Source organism: Emiliania huxleyi (genome assembly GCF_000372725.1).
Source record: "Emiliania huxleyi CCMP1516 unplaced genomic scaffold EMIHUscaffold_596, whole genome shotgun sequence".
In the NCBI taxonomy this organism is placed as follows: Eukaryota; Haptophyta; order Isochrysidales; family Noelaerhabdaceae; genus Emiliania; species Emiliania huxleyi.
In genome coordinates, this window is record NW_005197532.1 from 3,789 (window position 1) to 22,308 (window position 18,520).

Here is an 18,520-nt window from a genome sequence, read left to right on the forward strand (position 1 = left end):
CTGTTCCACAGCCGCGCGCCGAGAGAGCTTGAGTCAAGAACACGCCGTCCGTCGCGACGAGCAGCACGTCGCCTGTTCACGCGCGTGCCGACCGTGAAGAGACGCTCTTCACGCCGTTGGTCGCACGCCGCGGTGGGGGGCACCTACGCGCGCCGTCGCGCGTACCTCGTCCGCGTCAGCCGCCTGATCGCGAGTGATCTCGAGCGTGACCTCGACCAATCTCGGCCGATCTCGGCCGATCTCGGCCGATCTCGATTTGTCTTCTGCGCCAGCCGCCTGCTCCATCTCGCCGTCGAGCTGGTACGGGCAGTTGAAGTAGTGCGTCTGCTCCGCCGTCCGCAGCACCTGTGCCACCGCAGAGGTGTGAAGAGGAGCCTGGTCCTGGAGGTGCGCGTCTGCTCCTGCCGTCGTCCGCAGCACCACGCGAGGCCAGGCGACCGTCCCGCCCGCGCGGAAGCGGCGCGCCGCAGGCCGCAGCAGCATCGCGCCGCAGTCGCCGATGTTGAGGAGGCGCAGCGTCGCGCCCTCCGGCTCAAGCTGACCGACCAGCAGCGTCGAAGACCCCGCCACCGGCGCCTCACGCAGCCGCTGCGCCGTCCCTGCGAGGACGGCCCGAAGCGCCTCGCACGAGCCGTCGAGCCGCTCGTCGCAGGAGCGAAGCAGCGCACGGGAGAACTCGCCCGGGTCGACGAAGGCGCTCGCGGAGCCGCCCACGCCGTCCGCAACTCCAAACGTGCCTTTGGCCTCATCGCAGAAGAAGGCGTCCTCGCCGCCCTTGGCCGCCTTGCTCGGGTGCGGGATGCCGCACGCGCCGAAGAGCAGGTGCAGGCTGCGCGAAGGCTGGCGAGCTAGTGGCCTCGCGGCGGCGGCCGTTGTGTGTACCGGGACCCTACGCACACACCATCGGGACCCTACGCCGGCCATTGTGTAGGCCCAGCGGGCGCGGTACAGGAAAGTGGCCGTACCGCGCACCGCTTCACAGGCTTGTGCTGGCCTGTGAGAGGTTGAGGTGCGAGCCCTGGAGGCCCTGGGGATTCACAGCCTTGTTATTGACAAGAATACGTGCTTTGGCGCTATGCGCTGGTCTGTGTCACAGCGAGCGCGCCGTACCGATACCGCTAGGCTCTCCGGCGCCCCGTACCGCTACCCTGTAGCGAGAAAACAGCTCGCCGTACCGTCAGTCGGGATGGGTTATTTTGTGTTCGCTCTTGATCCTCGATCAGCGAGTCGGCCTCATATGTGAGAGATCTTTCTTGTACGTACTCTCTCTCTCTCTCTCTCTCTCTCTCTCTCTCTCTCTCTCTCTTCTTGTATGGAGAAAGTTGTTTAACTTGACTATTAAGTGGAAGCTAGCAGCTTCCACTTTTTAGTATTTAAACAAGCATGACGGGAGGCGTAGGGTCCCGAGCATGGATCGTCTTGGTAAGGCTTAGTCCTGTGGCAAGAATTCGCCCGTGACATTGATTTCACCGTATCACAGGAAGTGAGGATTAGGGGAATCAACACTGCTAGCACCACTATTAACGCGATGAGTGCGAGCACCGACGCCAGCTCGAGGATCCAATCGTCCTGCTCAGGGCTAGGACCTAGTGAATAGGGCCAACGCAAACAAGCGCGGCAGGCGGATACTGCATCATTGCAGGCGTCGCCACGAACGGGGCAGATGGAGTGCGGTTCGTTTTCATTGGACACCGTAGCAGGAGCGGCGATGGTGGGGCGAAGAGGCGGAGGGGAGGCTTTTGCTGCGCCATCTGATTTCACAACTTGGCGTGTTGATTGCTCGTCACGCGTCGACTGGGTGGCCATTCGCGCTCGCGAGATCCTCTCAGAAATGCGATGCTGCAGGTCGGCGGCAGCGGCGAGATCTGTGGTGTTCATTCCGCCTTTAGACGCGGTGCCTTCAAGCGTGTCAATCGTGTCAACCGCATGGTCAACCGCCACGATGATGGAGTCCACCAAAATGCCGATCCCGATGCGCGACTCGCTGGAGGAGATGCGCCGGTGGGCGCCTGCAGGACCCGCCAGCACTCGTTCGCCTGCTCAGCGAGGCTCTTCCCCTCGGCTGAAACACCGAGCCGGGCACAGCTCGCCTGCACAAGCTCAACCAAGTTGGTGCCCGCGACACCGAGCTCTTTCCTGAAGACCTCGCTCATCTCCGCGAGCGTCAGTGCGCTCGATCCGGCGGGCGCGCCGGGCGTGACTGCGTCAGATGCCGTGACAAGAATAGGTTCCCCAATGGCGGGTGAGACTGAGCGTTCCGAGCCACCGTCTGATGCACGGTCAGAACCACGGTCGGCGTCGACAGTCTGCATCTCCTTCTGCTTAAGCGCCTCGAACTCGTCCCTAGTCAGCGTGCCGTTGTCGAGCAGGCTTTTGAGCTTCTCGAGCCTCGCCAGATAACTCATGAACTCCACAGTCGGCACCTCTCGGCACTGACTGTGGCTCCCGTCCCTCACGGTTTTCCGTAGTTTCGCACGGCGCGAGATCACGGAGATCCCAGGGACGGCCGATTTTTGTAAATAAATAAATAAAGAAAACAGAAAACCAAACGAGGGATGGGCAGGGTACCCACCTAAAGAAAGAAAGAAAACAGACAACCCGGACGATAGAGAGACCGCGGGGGCGGGCGCGAGTCCTCGACCGAAGAGAGCTGGCCCCACCTCCCGGGGAGGGGCGGCGTGGCGGTCCAATGCCGCCGCCCTCGCCCGAGGAGTCGGGCATGGGATCACCGGAGGCGGAGTCAACAGGAGCAGGCAGAGAGGGCGAGACGGCGGCGGGGCCGCGGCCGAAAAAGGCTAGGAGGGGGAGCCGGGCCCCGCATCCGTTGCCCAACCAGCGGAAAGCGAGTGGGGGGAGGACCGAGAGGATAGGAGGGCCTCTCCGGACCGAGGGGGGGAGGCCGAACAGAGAGCCCCGAGGGGTGACGTCGAGTGAGGATGTACGTCGTGTGCGTGTCTGGTGTTTATTAGCTCCGAGGAGAGGGGGCGCTCCGCTGCTAGGGGAAACCTGGAGCGCGGACTAACCCTCGGAGACCCGTGTTTACTTTACGGCCCTTTCCCTGCGAACGCGCACCCCCGGGCTAGGGCTCTCTAGCCCGTAACCCGATCCCGATCATCCGGCCCGCTGGGTGCGCTCCTCAGCTCCCCGGCCCTGGATGTGAGGTTGATGACTGCACTCCAAGTGCTCCAAGTGCACCCAAGGGAGGGACTAGGGGAGGGATGGGAGGACGGCACGCCGCCACCACACAGTGCGGTGCTAGTTTTCGCCCACCCTCGGGCGTCTTCCGTCTACCCTCTTCCTATCTCTGTTCGCAGTTTCTCGCCAATTCTCGCAGCGACCTTCATGCCACGTGGTCGTCCCACTCTCGTCCTCGTTATTCTCTCTCCTGCTGTTTCATTCATTCATCCTCTGACTCATCGCTCTCCTCGGCCTCGTTCTGATGAGACGCCGCTGCCGTCTGCCGATCCCTTGCTCTCGCTGCTTCTCTCGCCTCTCTGCGTAACTCCGCCCTCCTCTCGGCATATGTTGGCCAACGGCAGCGTGCACCTCGATCCTGTACCGTGTTTGTTATGACGTGAGGGAGGGCGAGACGATCGAGGGGTCCCGTACCATGCGGAACCGACCCTATCCAGTGCTCAAGTGCTCAAGCCAACGGGAGCGCAGTTAAAATCTTTTTCCACGCGCCGCGGAAACCCAGCTGAGTTGCCACCGCGACGAACGTGCATCAACACACACATGCTCTCCACCCGGGTCCGCGCCGTCGCCTTCGCGGTACTGCTGCCCCACGGCTCCTGCTTCGCTTTGAAGCGGCCTCGCGGCCGCGCGAGCATTCACATGCAGGTGGGCGGCGCGTTTCCGAGTGCGGAGCGGTGGAAGCAGCACCTCCTGAGCGAGCCTCCTCCGGCGGAGACGCCGGCGGTGCCGGTGCTCGTGCTGCAACAGGAGGAGTATGCCGACTGGCTCGCCGCGCAGTCCGACGAGCGGCAGGCATATCTCGCCGCGGCGGGCCTCTCCACCTTCAAGGACGATAAGCTCGTGCTGCTGCCGGAGAAGAGGCGCCTCGCGCCCAGGAAGCCTTCTGGCCAACGCCTTCGCTGACGAGTCGCTAGTCACTGCTAGGTGGGCCTTCCTGACGAAGAATGCATCGTCGCTCTTCGCCTTCTCGTCGCTGCCCTCGCGGCTGCCCACCGACACCACCTACGCGCTCGAGTCCTCGCTGCCTCTGCCGCCGACCGCCGCCCTGTCGTGGGGACTCGGGTGCTACTCGTTCGATGCGTGCAAGGGCTCGCTCACGCGCAAGCGCAACGAGGGCGCGCCCCCCAAGTTCGCGAGCTTGGTGGTGCCCGGCGCGTGCGACGCGACCGACACGGCGACGGCGCTGAGCGGGACGTTCCTCTGCCGTGACCTGATCAACGCGCCCGCCGCCGACATGGGCCCCGCGGAGCTGGAGTCCGCCACGCGCTCGCTCGCCGCCGCGTGCGGTGCGAGCGTCTCCACCGTCGAGGGCGAGGCGCTCCTGCAGGGCTACCCGCAGATCCACGCCGTGGGCCGCGCGGCGGCCGACGCGAGGCAGCCGCGGCTCATCGACCTGACCTGGGGCGAGGAGGGCGCGCCGAAGGTGACGCTCGTCGGGAAGGGCGTCTGCTTTGATACGGGCGGGCTCGACATCAAGCCGGCGAGTGCGATGCTCACGATGAAGAAGGACATGGGAGGCGCCGCGCACGTCCTCGGCTTGGCGAGTATGGTGATGCGCGCCAAGCTGCCTGTCCGACTGCGCGTCCTCGTCGCTGCCGTCGAGAACTCGATCTCCGGCGACGCCTTCCGGCCGGGCGACGTGCTCGTCGCGCGCAACGGCAAGACCACCGAGATCGGCAACACAGACGCCGAGGGGAGGCTCGTGTTCGCTGACGCACTCGTGGAGGCGTGCGCCGAGCAGCAGGCACCCCCCGCCCTCAGAGGCGCCTCTTCACACGGCTGGCCGTGGAGACAGGCGTGCGCCGAGCAGCCGGAGCTCGTGGTCGACTGCGCGACGCTCACCGGCGCGGGGCGGGTGGCCCTCGGCACCGACGTGCCCGCCCTCTTCTGCAACGACGCGGGGGTCGACGTCGCCGAGCAGCTCGTGGCCGCCTCCGCCTCCGAGCAAGACCAGGTGTGGCGGCTGCCCCTGTGGCCCGGCTACCGCGAGCAGATCGACTCCAAGGTGGCCGACCTGAAGAACATCGGTGCGGGTCCGTACGGCGGCGCCATCACCGCCGCCCTCTACCTGAACGAGTTTGTCGAGGCGCCGGAGGACGGAGCCGACGGCGGCCCGGGCGAGGCGGCGGAGGAGACGGCGCAGCCTCCTCCGTGGCTCCACCTGGACATGATGGCGTACAACACGGGCTCCAAGCCGGGCAGGCCCGAGGGTGGCGAGGCGATGGGGATGCGCGCCCTCTACCGGCTGATCGAAAGGCGATGGGGCAGCGCGGCCAAGTGAGCCGGCGCGGGAGGGGAGGGGAAGGGGGGAGGGCTTGCAGCTTGACGCTCCTGCCGCTGGTCGTCTGACCTTCTCTCGCTTCGGGCCTTTCTCTCACCGACGCCGCAGACGGAGGCATGCGTGGCCGTGGGCTGACGAGAGATTCGCACCGATCTCCGGCCGCGGTGTGCGAGAATACATTCGTGAGATGGGCGCCTCGAAGAAAAGGTACACGACATGCAGCAAAATCTCCTCTCGGTCTCGCTCCCCCGGGCGACACCCCGAGCACGTGCCCGTCCCGGTTGGACAGGGTCAGGGTACAGGGAGGATTCGGCTTTTTTTTCACCTTGTTGGGACACAGTATAATCTACAAAGAGCCGCGCGTGCCGCAAACTCTGACCACGCACGGCATCAGATTTATCTCCCAATCCGCCATGGATGATGGATGCAATCGCTTTAAATGAATTATCTAAGGGGGGGGGGGGGGGCTCCTGCAGAGACCGATGGAACGGTTTTCGTTGTGTTTTGGAAGGCGAAGAAGGGGGCGAAGCACGACAAAAGACAAATGCATGGACAAATGCAGCCACGAGAGAAGCACAAGCAGACAACTCTGTGGGCCGGAAACGCGGAATCTCTGTGTGAACCGAGAACGCCTTGAGAGTTGTAATTGTGAGAGAGAGTCACGTACTACTACTATCGTATACACGTATCACGCTGCCTGACTCTGTTCTCTAACAGGCAACCTGCTTTTTCACAGGCAGTGTCAGTAATGCTTGCCGCCCCACGTCGGCTTCCACCAGCCGGCCTGCTTGCCGCCCCTCTCCGGCTTGTCGAGCGGGTGCGACGAGCCGCCGAGCATGAGGTCCTCGTAGTACATGCCGTGCGGGATGGGCTGCGCGGCGTCCTTGCCGACGTAGAGACCGTAGAGAGCGCTGTGCATCCAGTAGTGCTGCGAGACGCCTCTCGCCTGCAGGGCCCCTTGAGGCTGCAGCTTGTGGAAGGCGAGCAGCGTGAACGGCTCGCCCGCCACGACGTCCCACTCGGGGCAATGCGGCGCGCGGTAGCGGGAGTAGTGCGAGCGAGCGGCGTCTCCCTCGACCTAACGGCGGTGCAAGCGCGTCGCTTTGGCGCGAACGCCTCTCGCTCGGCGCTCTCCTCGCGCCGATCGAGCACCGCCTCCCAGCGGTCCGGGTCGAGGCTGCAGCGGAGGAGCGGCGGCGAGGCGCACGCGACGCACTCGCTCTGGGCGCGAGACAGCTGCGCGAGGTTGTGGCGGCGTGGAGTGAGCGCGGCGGACGAGGGCACGGGCGCAAGCGGGTCAGAGTGCTGTCCACGCATGGGGATGGAGTGGGGGAGGGGGCCCCTACCTGCGCGAGGATGAGGCGCTGCGCGCTGCGCACGTCGAGCCCCAAGGCGGTGAGGTTGGAAAACATGCCTCCAAAGAGCTGCCGCAGCCGCAGCGAGGCGGCACCCGCAGAGACGGCCCACAGGTCGTCCACATACGCGTGGTGCGTGTGCCTGGTGGCATGTGCGTGTGCCCGGTGGCATGTGCGTGTGCCTGGTGGGTTGTGGGTGTGCCTGGTGGGTTGTGGGTGTGCCTGGTGGGACTCGTCTCTGACGTGTCGTGGACGTGTCGTGGGCGTGTCTGCGGTGCGTGCGCGCCAGTAGAGGTGGACGAGCGACACGTTCGCGGGCCAGCGCCCCTCCTGCCAATAGAGATACTCGCTCGGGCGGGCGGCGTCGAAGTGGAGCAAGTAGTCGTCGTGCGGCTTGAAGGTGCCTAAGGAGATGACTTGCAATGAATTGGTGCGTACCGATTCCACCGCAGGTAGTCGTCGTGCGGCTTGAAGGTGCCCGTGCTGATCATCGTGAGCAGCTTGCCCACCCTCCGGCGCGGAGCGCGGGTCCAGCGGTACGCGTGCTCGGCGTAGAAGGTCAGCGGCGGCGAGCCTGGCGCATCAAGACAGAGGGCGCTGAGGGCTGGGAACCCGTGCCCTCTCGAGCGCTGGCTGGAAGACACACCGATGTGCGCTCCGCATCTAGGGCATCTAGGGGCGAGCCAGCGGGCCGCACGTCGGCGAGGTCGAAGAAGGTCTCCATCGGGTCCGTGATGTGCATGCCGTACCCGGCGGGGAAGGCGCGCACCGTGCAGTTCATCCCGCCGCTCGAGGAGGCGCACTGCCGGTCGCCGTGCAGGTCGAACTCGACGGCGTAGCTATGGGGCATGTCTCGTACATGTCTAGGACGTGCCCTGGGATGTGTGCCGTGCAGGTCACTCGACGGCGTACAGTCCGAAACCGTCGCTGCTCCGGCGCAGCCACTGTCGCGCGAGCGACTGGGAGGAGGTGACGTGCATGTGGTGGATGTGCACGGGCGGCAGGCCGATCGGTGTCCCGTCCGCCGCGACGGGGCGGAAGCCTGAGCTACATTGACATCGATGAGCCTGCGTCGTGCTTCCACCGGCGCTAGGGCGGCTGCGCTGAAGGGCTCACGCTATAGGGTGCTGGATGAGGACGGGTACGATGCACTAGCGAGCGAGCGAGCGAGCGAGCGAGCGACGCCGCCGCCGCCGAGGCCGAGCGCGAGGGTGATCGAATTCAGCGAAGACAGCTCGAGTGTAGCCGAGTGTGTGTGTGTGTGTGGTATCGAGTGCACGGCCTCCGTGTTCCGCATCTAGGGTCGCAAGCCGTACGCGCTCACGGAGAGCGGCCCTGCTGTCGGCTCGGCGAGGGCGGCGCCGAAGCGGCCTGCATCCCTCCAGCCGGCAGAGTGCCAGCTGGCGCCGCGGCTGTGGAAGGGCCCGACCCGCTCAAAGGTCCAGACGCTCTCGCCGTCCTCGTCGCCCACCTCGCAGTGCTCGACCGACACCGGCGGGTGGCTCGCCTGCAGGAAGGTTTCGAGAAGGTTCAGAGAAGAGTGGCCGGGGGAGAGAAGAGTGGCTGGGGGGCGGGGGGAAGGTGCGATTGATGCGCGAAAGGATCGCCTCCTCCTCCGCACACGATCGGAACCGAGCACGAGTCCGCTTCTCTCTCTTTCTCTCCTCGTTCTCGCTGTGCTGTGTGCACTGTGTGCACATGCTACGTGCCCGCGCGCCTTCTCCTCCGCTGGCAGCTCGTGGAGGTAGTCGGTGATGCTGATCTCCGCTTCGGGAAAGGCGAGAGCGTACCCGTTGCGGTTCTCAAGCTTCGAGTCGCGCTGCGGCATGAACGGGCTGTACGAGCTCCATATCTTGACGCGGAGCGATTGCGCAAACTGCGACCACTGGGCGGACGGGCCAAGTATCGAGCTGCCGTTGCCTCTACTGCACCGTTGCCGCGCCTCACTCATAAGTGCGGTGATGTCAGCTCGCGCGCGCGCGAGGTCCTGAGCGCAAAAGGCGGCGGCCACCGGCGACTTGCTCGCGCAGTAGAGCTCATCCCGCGACACCGCCGGAGCTGAGGCCAACGCCGGAGCTGAGACGCCAGCCGTGCCGCCGCGCACCGCGAGTTGGTAGGCAGAGACGGCAGCCGCGCCTGCAACGAACCACACCACTCGCGCCGATCGCAGCCGTAACCAACGGCTGCGGCGGACGTCATGGACGTCAGCGACAGCCTCGTAGCCCTTCACGGCGCACATGACAGCAGCAATCACGGGACGGAGCGGAACGGAGCGATTGCTGGCGCTAGGTGAGAATTTTCTAGAAGAATTTTGCCGCCCAAGTCACACACTTGCGGAGAATAGCGACTAGCACACCTCTGAGTCCCAGAAACCCGAGGAGTCACACAGTCCACCTGTGTGATGCACGCCCTGCGAGCGGGGCGGGGTGCGCACTGTCCCTCTGTGTTCGTGTGCGTCGCCCATCTCTCCCTGGAGATGACTGCTCTATTTATTTTATTTAAGTCACACACTGTCCGTGCCTCGCAGGCCGGTGAGATTGCTAGAGGTGGAGCAAGCTGCTCTAGCCTCACATGTCACTTCCTGTCGTCTGTTGTTTGAGTTGTGCCCTTGTTTGTGCCCTTGGCACCGTGGAGTGCTGGGGGGGGCGACAGGGAGGATGTGGCCCTGAGTTATGTGTACGCCGACTCAGGGTGTGTGGCAGCCAGCTGGTTGTGTGTCTTGTGAGCTTGTTTGTGTCTGTGTGTCGCTCGTGCGTGTCGTCATCATCTGTCCAGCGTCCACCCATACCGCGTTGGTGTCCAGTCCGAGCCTGGCTGTTCTTCACCTTACTACCTACCTACACACTGGGCACGGGACTGGCGCCGGCATCATCCGTAGAGGCACGAGTGTTGTATAAAATGAACTCGGGGGCATGGGACGCGGCACAAACGGGGCACAAACGCCAGGCTACAAAGACGGGGAGGCACGAGTGTTCGAAGAGAGAGTGGACCTGAGCAACAACATGACCTGGAGACAAATGATCGGAGTGGGAGTCAGAAATGTGGTCCTTGCGCGAGGGGAGCTCGATAGACTTGAGGGGCCAGGATACGCCGCGAGGAGGGCGGAGTTGCGCCGAAAGGCGAAAGAAGCCGCGAGAACAAGGGACCGGCAGGCGGCGGCGCCGCAGGACGAGGCAGAAGAGATCGACGCGACAGAGGAGGAAATGACAAGGGAGAGAACGACGAGAGTGGAGCCTGGGGTCTGGGGCTGGCAGCCCCAGCGGGGTGCGGGGCAGAGCCCCGCGAAGAAAATTTTGCATTTTTAGCGCCAAAAACCGACCAAAAATAGGCTGTGAGCTGCTGCCCAAGAGCCCCAACCTTGACGGCGTTCGCATTCCACTCCAAACCGTCTCGTCGAAGCTTTCGCTTGTCCTTAGCGGTGGCGCCGGCCTTATTCATTGCCGTCCTAATATGAACATTTTTTTTCAGTGCCCGCGGTCCCCAGACGAGATGGGAAGGGGCCCGCCGCAGGGCGGCAAGACATCGCGCGCGGCGCAACCCTCCGAACGCGGCGGAAGGATCTAAAGAAGTAATAACTTGGAGCACTTGGAGTGCAGTCAGTAACCGCACATCCATAACATCCGATTATTTTGTAGTGTCGTGCGAGGGCGTTCATGAATTCTTATTTTGCGACGCCCCCGACGGGGGCTGGCCTGGCGAGTAGAGACCACGCCTGCTATTCACAGCACAAGCCCTCGCCGGGGGCTCGAGCATGCGCAGCGAAAAGCATGTAGTGCCAGTGCGCGCCAGTCCCGTGCCCAGTGTTGTGCGAGGAGTCTGCTGAAGAAACCAAACAAATCTAAAGAATCTAAACACGCCACATTTAATTATTTTGCGACGGGCCCGACCCCCTACCGACGCCGGGCTGGCTTGGCTTCGAGTGGCTGCTTCTACACGGCTTCTACACGAGCACTGACGCCACTCGCCTGAGACACATGTACCTATCGGTCCTCTTCGGCACGGGTCTAGCGTGCGCGACGGCGCAGGCGTTCTTCACCCTCCTATTTGCGCGGCTGCTGCCGGACGGCATCTGGCGGCGCGAGCCCGGCTTCTTGGCCCACCAGGCTGTCGGCCTCCCGCTGATGCTCATAGTCGCAGGGGTCGGGACGGTAGCCTGGTTCTTTCCAGACGAGGCGTCGCAAAAACTCGCCGCCACGCCGGAGGGCCGCGTTCACGGCGACTTTCCAACCTCGGATTGGCTAGTGTCGCTGCTCCTGGGCGAGCTGCTGCTGTGGGACATTCCGATGTCGGCCTTCCCCTCGCTGCGGTCGGCTGCGTCCGTGGGGCACCACGTGATGATGGCTCTCGCGTGCGTGATCGCTCTCCAGCCCTACCTGCTCTACTACGTCCCCTTTCAAGGCGGCGGCGGCGCGCTGCGACAAGTCGCTGTTCACAGAGCCGTGCGTGAACAGGTGCCCTTCTTCGGCGGCGTGATCGAGCTGTCGTCCATCCCGCTGCAGGTGGTGGACGTGCTGCACCCGAAGCACTTCGTCGAGTGGACGGATAGGCCTCGGGTCGCGCAGCTCAACGCCGCCTGCCGCGTCGCCTTCGCGGCGCTCTTTCTGCTGACGAGGACGGCCCTCTTCCCGTTCGTCGTCTTTGGACAGGCGGCGACGCGACACGCCACACACCCTCCCCCTCTCTCCCTCCCACCCGAGGCGCGACCACCCCCAGGTCCTGCCCGACCTCTACCACGTCGCCTCTCGAGACCCGGACGAGCGAGTCGGCGCGGCGGTCGGCAGCGCCCTCGCCGTCGGCTTCCTGCTGCTGCAGCTCTACTGGTCGCGCCTTATCCTCAGGCAGATCCTCAAGAGAGGCGGAGAGGGCGGCAGCAAGGCCTCGATCCGGAGTCGAGAGGAGGCGTCGAGTCCAGCGACAGCGTACTCCCAGCTGGACGACGTCAGAGGTCATAGAGCAGTTGAGGCGTGACGTGATGGAGAGCCGGGTGTCCCTTGAAAAAATGTGGTGTGTGCAAAAACGCGTCGTGATAAATGTGTTCGTTAAGTGCTCCATTCGACAAGACCGATAATAACAACGACAACGTCAGTTCTCGGGCGCGTAGGCCCTCACCGCCCACTCCCTCGCGGCGTTGGTGAGCCGCGTGTTCATGATGCCGCCGATGCCGTACGCGCATCCGAAGCGGCCCATCCGAGCGAGCGTCGACGACGGCAGCAGCGGCCCCACCTGGCTGGCCCTTTGCGCGGGCGTGGCGATGGGCACGTTGTACATATTCAGCGCCAGGAGGTGGACGGGGGTGAGGAGGCACTGCATGCCGACGGGGGAAAGCAGCTGCGAGGCGTTGGCCGCGCTCGCCTGCGCGCGAGAGGGGGGGCGAATGGAGGTGGGCGGGCGGGGCGGAGGTGGCGGCGCCTCTCTCTCTCTCTCTCTCTCTCTCTCTCTCTCTCTCTCTCTCTCTCTCTCTCTCTCTCTCTCTCACACACACACACACACACACACACACACACACACACACACGCCTCTTCGAGCGAGCCCGACTTGACGAGCGTCTGGGCGAGGATCGGCGGCACCGTGAAGCCCGCGGCGATGGTGAGAACGTCTCGGCCGGCAAAGAGCATGTACGTTACGGGAGGGACCGGCGGAGGCTTGGCGCCGCCCGCTCCAAACATCCGCGCAAAGGCGGCGTCCTTTGCAACGCCGGCGCACATGTTGACAACCGTGACGCCAAAGAGCTTGGTGGCGCCTTTGACGAACTTGTTCTCTGCGTCGGGGTCGAAGGCGCGCTCGCTGACAGCGTCGATCGAGTTCGCGGTGGCGTAGGTCGAGCCGTAGACGCCGGCGACCATCCAGTACGGGAGGCTGGTCAGCATGACGTGAGGGCGCGTGAAGACCTGCCTCAGCCCCTTCAGCAGCGCGGCGCCGAGCCCGCTCTTCCCGGCGCTGTTCTCCGTGACGGCACGGTCGACGGTGAGGATGAAGGGCGCGGCGCAGCAGGCCGAGGCGAGGCCGCAGGCCGAGCCAAGCGCGCAGTCTACCCATGTCGGAACGGCAGCCGTCTCGTCACGCGTCCGAGGCGTGAGCGGCCCGCCGCCACCCATCGGCGAAGCTTGAACCTCGGGGTCGACCTCGGCCAAGCGAGCCGTCGGCGGCACGTCGGCCGCGAGGCGCTTGCCTCGATCGAGAAATGAAACCGCAAAGCAGCGGCACGAGCCAGCAGAGATAAAGAAAAAATCCCGAACGAGCCGGCACCGCTGCGCCACCCTGCAGTGAGTCTACCTCGTCTGAGCAGACCCCTGCTCATCTTGACGATGCTGGCTATGCTGCATCTCCACTCAGTCGCGTCGCCGCCGCCCCCGCCGCAGCCGGTCCTCTGTCCTTCGAAGGGAGGCACGATCAGCGGCCTTGGCTCCGACGAAAAGCACATCGTCCGCCTTCCAGCCGACGCACCGACCAATCAGGAGAAATGGATGTTGACAAACGACTCGAAAATCAAGCGCTCGTTCACCGGTGAGTACTTGCAGGTCTTGCCCGATGACCGCGATGAGTACAACGATATCTACGGACAGGGCAGCTTCACGATGACGGGCCTCGATTTTGCCTTCACCGTCGAGAAGACGGGCATGCACACACTCTTCCTGCGTTGGGCGGGCGGTGACATGGGCGGCGGAAGCGACTCGCTGTATGCCGTGGTGCGCCGCGACGACACGGACGCTATCGTTCCCGGACCCGACATGTTCAAGCCGAAGCGGATCGGCATTGCGGACAACCCGGGCCAGTACCTGGGTGAGCGCCATATCTCACAGCACTCTGCTTGCATCGCCCTTCCCGACTACACGCTGTCCCCTCGCAGGTTGCTGCTACCACCACGCGACACACGAGTGCCCCTGCTACACGCCCGGCATGAGGCCGGAGAGCTGCGAGGAAGAAGGCGGCTACTGGGTGAGCACACACGCACAAGGCACATGCTCCCCCGCCCCCGCCTGCGAAAATGGCCTGCCCTTGCCTCCTCGCAGGCGGAAGCCGCGGGGGCCAAGAGATGGGGCGCGACCTGCATCGCTCCGAAAGGTGAGATGGAGGCGGTCCGGAAGCCTCTCTGGTACCTCTTCGCCGGGCAGGTGCGGGCTGCCCCCCCCCTGCATCCCCTCGCCAACTCGCCCCCCTCCTCCCCTGCCTCCCCTGCCTCCCCTGCCTCCCCTGCCTCCCCCCTGCCTCCCTCACCAACTCGCCCCCCTCCTCCCCTGCCTCCCCTGCCTCCCCTGCCTCTCCCCTGCCTCCCCTCGCCAACTCGCCCCCCTCCTCCCCTGCCTCCCCTGCCTCCCCTCGCCAACTCGCCCCCCTCCTCCCCTGCCTCCCCTGCCTCCCCTGCCTCTCCCCTGCCTCCCCTCGCCAACTCGCCCCCCTCCTCCCCTGCCTCCCTCCCCTCCTCCGCGTCCTCGACCCGTCCCCGACCCGTCCCTCGCCAGGACCCCGACCACGAGTCAGGCGCCGGGGCGCAATCGACGCTGATGGACTTCGACTCGCCGCCCTGGGACTCGACCTGCGAGGCAGCCTCCACCGCGACCAAGGACTCGGGGATGGACTTCGCGCAGTGGCAGCTGAAGGCCGGCGACATCTACCACCTCGTGCTCTACCCGCGCGAGGACGGGACCGCCGTCGACGCCTTCCAGCTCGTCCCTCCCGGAGGCACGCCGCCCGCGCGCGACACCAGGCTCAAGCCGGGCGACACCACCCTCGACTGCCCGGGCGGGCCGCGCTTCACCAGCCCTGTCGACAGCCCCGGCGCCGACGTCAAGCACCACGAGCACGACAAGGCCGGCTGGGGCCACCGCGGGGACGGCGACGCCAATCTCAAGTGCGGCGCCTGCCTCGAGCCGCTCACCGATTTGAGCAAGTGTCCGACGCCCGAGCAGCTCTTTGCGATGCCAACCTGCGACAACGTGACCGAGGGCGAGAGGCGCGGGAGGCGGACGCGTCAACTGGTGCAGCAGCCGAGTTGTTTTGTAGGTGACCGAGGGCGAGATGTGCGAGGCGGACGGCGAGTGCGGCACCGACGTGCACCTCAACAACTGCGACGACACACTCCCCGGAGGAGGAGGAGGAGGAGGAGGAGGAGGAGGAGGAGGAGGAGGAGGAGGCAGGCCTTCGAGGAGGCACCGCAACAATAATGATGTGTACGTGTGTGTGCCGTACCCCGTGGACAAGTCGGGCGGCGGTGTCAACGTCGCCGCGCTCGTCGTCTCCCTCCTCCTCGTCGCCGCCCTGCTCGCCGGCTACGTCCACCTCTCCCGCAAGACCCACGGGGGCGCGGTCGTCCTCCCGTGGAACTGGCACAAGGTGACGCGCACCGGGGCCGCCCGCTCCGCCGACCCAATCGTCCGCTCGTGCGTTTCGACCGTCTACGCAGCTCCGTACGCCGCCCCCAGCTGCCCGCTCTCCACGGCGGCGGTGCCTTCCGCGGCCTCGGCCACGGCCCTCCCCGCGGCGGGGGCTGGTGGCGCCACCACGTACGGCCTCGCCAGGGACGTTCGCGTCGCGCCGGCCTGAAGACTGGCGCGGTGAAGGACAAGTGCGAGTGCGCGAGCCAGCTAGCGCGACGGGGCCAAGAGGCGGCAGAGTCTCTCTCCTGTGGGGGCGGGACCTAGGATGCGAGCGCGGGGCGGTCGGGAGAGGCGCGCTCGCTAGTGCGAGTGGAGGAGCTCTGTGAAGCGCCAGGGCGCAGGGGGACCTGCCACTTGACCTGACCGTGCGTGCGTCGACGGCTGACGGCTCATGCGTAGCGACGGCGGCATGAGCGTTGAGACACCTAAAGCCGTATGTACGTCTCCACGCGGTCCCTGAGTGCTGAGACATGCGCCAACGGTGTGGGCAGTGGGCCCATGTCCATGTGATTGGATGGTTGCTGGTTGGGGAACACTTGTGGGTAGTTGGAAAGGGATTTGGACGTAACGTGTAGAGTGGATAGCCAACGGACTACGCGATCTCATACACGGCTCTCTCTCACTAGAGAGCACAAGAACGCATGCGACATGCGACACCTAAATACGGCGTAAAGGATATGGGGCCCGTTAGCCTCCGTTAGGCACATATACACGGCTTAGAGGGTACCCCTAGGGTTCTGAGGGCCGGATTGTTTTAAGACCTTTTAAGAAAATGAGGAGGTTTGGGGGCTCAAATTGTCGTTTAAGACACGGGGGGTCCCTCTTTTAAGTCCGTTTAAGAAAATCGGCCTCACCGGCACGCGTCGCTCGCGGTCCGCGCCGGTTTCTCCAATACTGCCGTTATTAGGCACAAACCCGCCACTGAAGACACATCTGTAAGTCTGGTGCACTGGCAGGAGCCATACTCGCATAGGGGACGCGTGCCAGCTGACTGTAGCCAGCTTCCCGGCCTCCGGCGTCTACCGGGGAGCCTCCCGGACCATCGACGATCGACCTCGGGAGCTCTCCCTTAGGGGACCCCTAGGGTTCTGAGGGCCGGATTTTTTTAAGACCTTTTAAGAAACGAGGAGGTTTAGGGGCTGAAATTGCCATTTAAGAGATTGCAGGCACGGGGGGTCCCTCTTTTAAGACCGTTTAAGAAAATCGGCCTCGCCGGCATGCGTCGCTGGGTTCCGCGCCGTTTTCTCCAATACTGCTGTTATTAGGCACAAACCCGCCTCTGAAGACACATCTGTAAGTCTGGTGCACTGGCAGCAGCCATACTCGCATAGGGGACGCGTGCTAGCTGACTGTAGCCAGCTTCCCCTCTGGGGGGGCGCGGGGGCCCCCGGAGGCACCGTGCGCCGCGCCGCAGTGCGGAAACGGGGCCCCGGCTCCACTAGTCTCCACTAGCACCGACTTCCCGATTAAGCTAGGTTAATCAGAGGGCAGATTTGGAGAGATCTCGAGGAGTACATACAGATAGACCCTCCAACCATCAGAAAACTCCGACCTGATTGGTCGTACTGACCGCCGACAGATCACTCCAGACAGCAGACAGGCCGACGTCTGCACACGGCCGGCCGGGCGAGAGGCTTGACACGATCCGACCCTGCGAGACCCTGACGCTGCTGCTCTAGCTATCAGACATGCACTGCTGACTGCTGCCACAATGTGCGACCGGTGCTGGCCCACTTGGCGGCCTTCCCGGTCAGTGGTGAGGCGCAGTTCAGAGCTGTCGATGGCGCGATGCCGCACTGGTCCCACATTGGTAACACGAGACCACCACGTTTGCCGGTCCAAGAGAGAGGCACTGGTGCTGTCCTGAGAAGGTGCGTGGTCCCTCTTGACTGCCCTGCGCGCGAGGCTGTGTAGGCATAGCCTCGAGAGTGCCAGCAGCCAATCCGAGGCGACGCGCATTGCGTCAGAAGCGTGCACACGTTGGAAGGACACCTTCCGACTGGCCGTACGATCAGGTCGTCACTGAATGCTTGATACTAAGGCCGCGAGCTATGCAGGTGATCAATTGTGCAGCATGGCACGGTCAGCAGCGCCGACAGGCTGTCGCAAGGCGTGATAGCATGGCCGCAAGTACGCCGAATTCCCATGAAAAAGTGAAAAATCGCGCAAAAAAACCGAAAAAATCGGCGCCTGCGGCGGGCCATGGGACCCCATCGCCCCCCCGCATGGATACCCTCTAGGGCCCCCGCGCCCCCCCAGAGAGCTTCCCGGCCTCCGGCGTCTACCGGGAGCCTCCCGGACCATCGACCTCGGGAGCTCTCCCGCACCGTTTAAGCGTTTAAGACCGTTTAAGGAATTGGCGGCCCAGCAGCTCTTAAAACTTGCCATGGCAAGTTTTAAGCCGTTTAAGCCGCAGGCGCCCCAGGGCCCACCCTTTTAAGCCTAGGGGTCCCCTAAGAGCTCTCCCGCACCGTTTTTTAATTAAGCGTTTAAGACCGTTTAAGGAATCGGCGGCCCAGCAGCTCTTAAAACCTGCCATGGCAGGTTTTAAGCCGTTTAAGCCGCAGGCGCCCCAGGGCCCACCCTTTTAATCCTAGGGATACCCTAAGATATACGGCTTACGCTCACGCATCACGGGCATATTCGATATATTCGGACATCGGACACGGCGAACACACACATATGTGCTACTCTGTCGACTCACCGACTCTATCTAGAATCTACTCAGTCTTTGGCCGTCTGCGCACTTCCCACACCAGCCCGCACCGCTCGAGCAGCAAAATCGCGCCGAAGACCCAGTCCTCCTGCGCGCCGTGCGGCGAGTTGCAGGCGAGCGTCGGGTGCAGGTGGTGGCGGGCGTGGTGTGCCTCGCCGCTGGACAGCAGCCCGAACCAGCGCGCCGGGATGTCCCACGCCGCCCCGCCCCGCCCCGCGTGGTCCGCGCGGTGCTCGTCGTGCGCATAGGCGTTGAAGAGCAGGTTCATCTGCACCGCGAAGGCGCCTCCCGCCGAGGCGGCGTCCCTCGCCATGTCGCCGAAGCGGTGGACCACGAAGTCGGTCGGGTCGACGAACCACCACGCGGCCAGCGCGCGCGCCGGGCGGAGGAGGGTCGCGTCCACGACATCCTGCGCCTCTCCGGCCGCGAGCAGCTCGAGCGCAAAGAGTTCCGGCGCGTCCGCCTGCCAGTCCCTCATGTGTTCGACTCTGGTCCGGAAGTTGTGCCGGTCGAACAGCCAACCGAGGTAGGCGTATGCGACGCCGCACTGCACCGGGCTGTGCGGGTCCTCTTTACCGTCGCTGTGCCTGTGGTGGTG

At 64.5% G+C, this 18,520-nt stretch overlaps 6 protein-coding genes across 6 annotated transcripts in view; 2 read left to right on the top strand and 4 right to left on the bottom strand.

Annotated features, from left to right (window-relative positions):
• EMIHUDRAFT_446027 (hypothetical protein) overlaps positions 1–1,429 on the bottom strand; it is a 2,101-nt gene extending 672 nt beyond the window's left edge. The window contains exons 1-4 of the mRNA XM_005764348.1: positions 1,383–1,429; positions 268–856; positions 144–174; positions 44–72 (exon numbers count right to left, since the gene is read on the bottom strand). Of these exons, the coding sequence (XP_005764405.1) occupies positions 44–72; positions 144–174; positions 268–856; positions 1,383–1,411 (678 nt within the window). The 5' untranslated portion in view covers positions 1,412–1,429. The remainder of the gene's footprint in view (positions 1–43; positions 73–143; positions 175–267; positions 857–1,382) is intronic.
• Positions 1,430–3,735: 2,306 nt separating this feature from the next.
• On the top strand, positions 3,736–5,476 carry EMIHUDRAFT_247661 (hypothetical protein; the record flags this gene model as incomplete). Its single annotated transcript, XM_005764349.1, has 3 exons — positions 3,736–3,771; positions 3,841–4,035; positions 4,103–5,476. 3 exons carry the CDS (start codon positions 3,736–3,738, stop codon positions 5,474–5,476), a joined length of 1,605 nt encoding a protein of 534 aa, XP_005764406.1.
• Positions 5,477–6,112: 636 nt separating this feature from the next.
• Positions 6,113–8,863, bottom strand: EMIHUDRAFT_446029 (hypothetical protein). The gene is made up of 8 exons (XM_005764350.1): positions 8,549–8,863; positions 8,143–8,338; positions 7,744–7,873; positions 7,516–7,670; positions 7,118–7,405; positions 6,823–6,973; positions 6,629–6,712; positions 6,113–6,554 (listed from the first exon to the last, which is right to left on the bottom strand). Exons 1-5 carry the CDS (start codon positions 8,780–8,782, stop codon positions 7,236–7,238), a joined length of 885 nt encoding a protein of 294 aa, XP_005764407.1. The 5' UTR covers positions 8,783–8,863; the 3' UTR covers positions 6,113–6,554; positions 6,629–6,712; positions 6,823–6,973; positions 7,118–7,235.
• A 1,861-nt stretch (positions 8,864–10,724) lies between these two features.
• EMIHUDRAFT_459713 (hypothetical protein) lies at positions 10,725–11,799 on the top strand (the record flags this gene model as incomplete). Its single annotated transcript, XM_005764351.1, has 3 exons — positions 10,725–11,216; positions 11,283–11,477; positions 11,545–11,799. Exons 1-3 carry the CDS (start codon positions 10,806–10,808, stop codon positions 11,797–11,799), a joined length of 861 nt encoding a protein of 286 aa, XP_005764408.1. The 5' UTR covers positions 10,725–10,805.
• A 53-nt stretch (positions 11,800–11,852) lies between these two features.
• On the bottom strand, positions 11,853–13,252 carry EMIHUDRAFT_459714 (hypothetical protein; the record flags this gene model as incomplete). The annotated part of the gene is made up of 3 exons (XM_005764352.1): positions 11,853–12,183; positions 12,399–13,089; positions 13,161–13,252. 3 exons carry the CDS (start codon positions 13,250–13,252, stop codon positions 11,914–11,916), a joined length of 1,053 nt encoding a protein of 350 aa, XP_005764409.1. The 3' UTR covers positions 11,853–11,913.
• Positions 13,253–17,926: 4,674 nt separating this feature from the next.
• The window catches only part of EMIHUDRAFT_120221 (hypothetical protein), a gene marked incomplete at both ends in the record, with an annotated part of 1,272 nt that continues 678 nt past the window's right edge, over positions 17,927–18,520 (bottom strand). The window contains one exon of the mRNA XM_005764353.1: positions 17,927–18,509. Within this exon, the coding sequence (XP_005764410.1) occupies positions 17,927–18,509 (583 nt within the window). The remainder of the gene's footprint in view (positions 18,510–18,520) is intronic.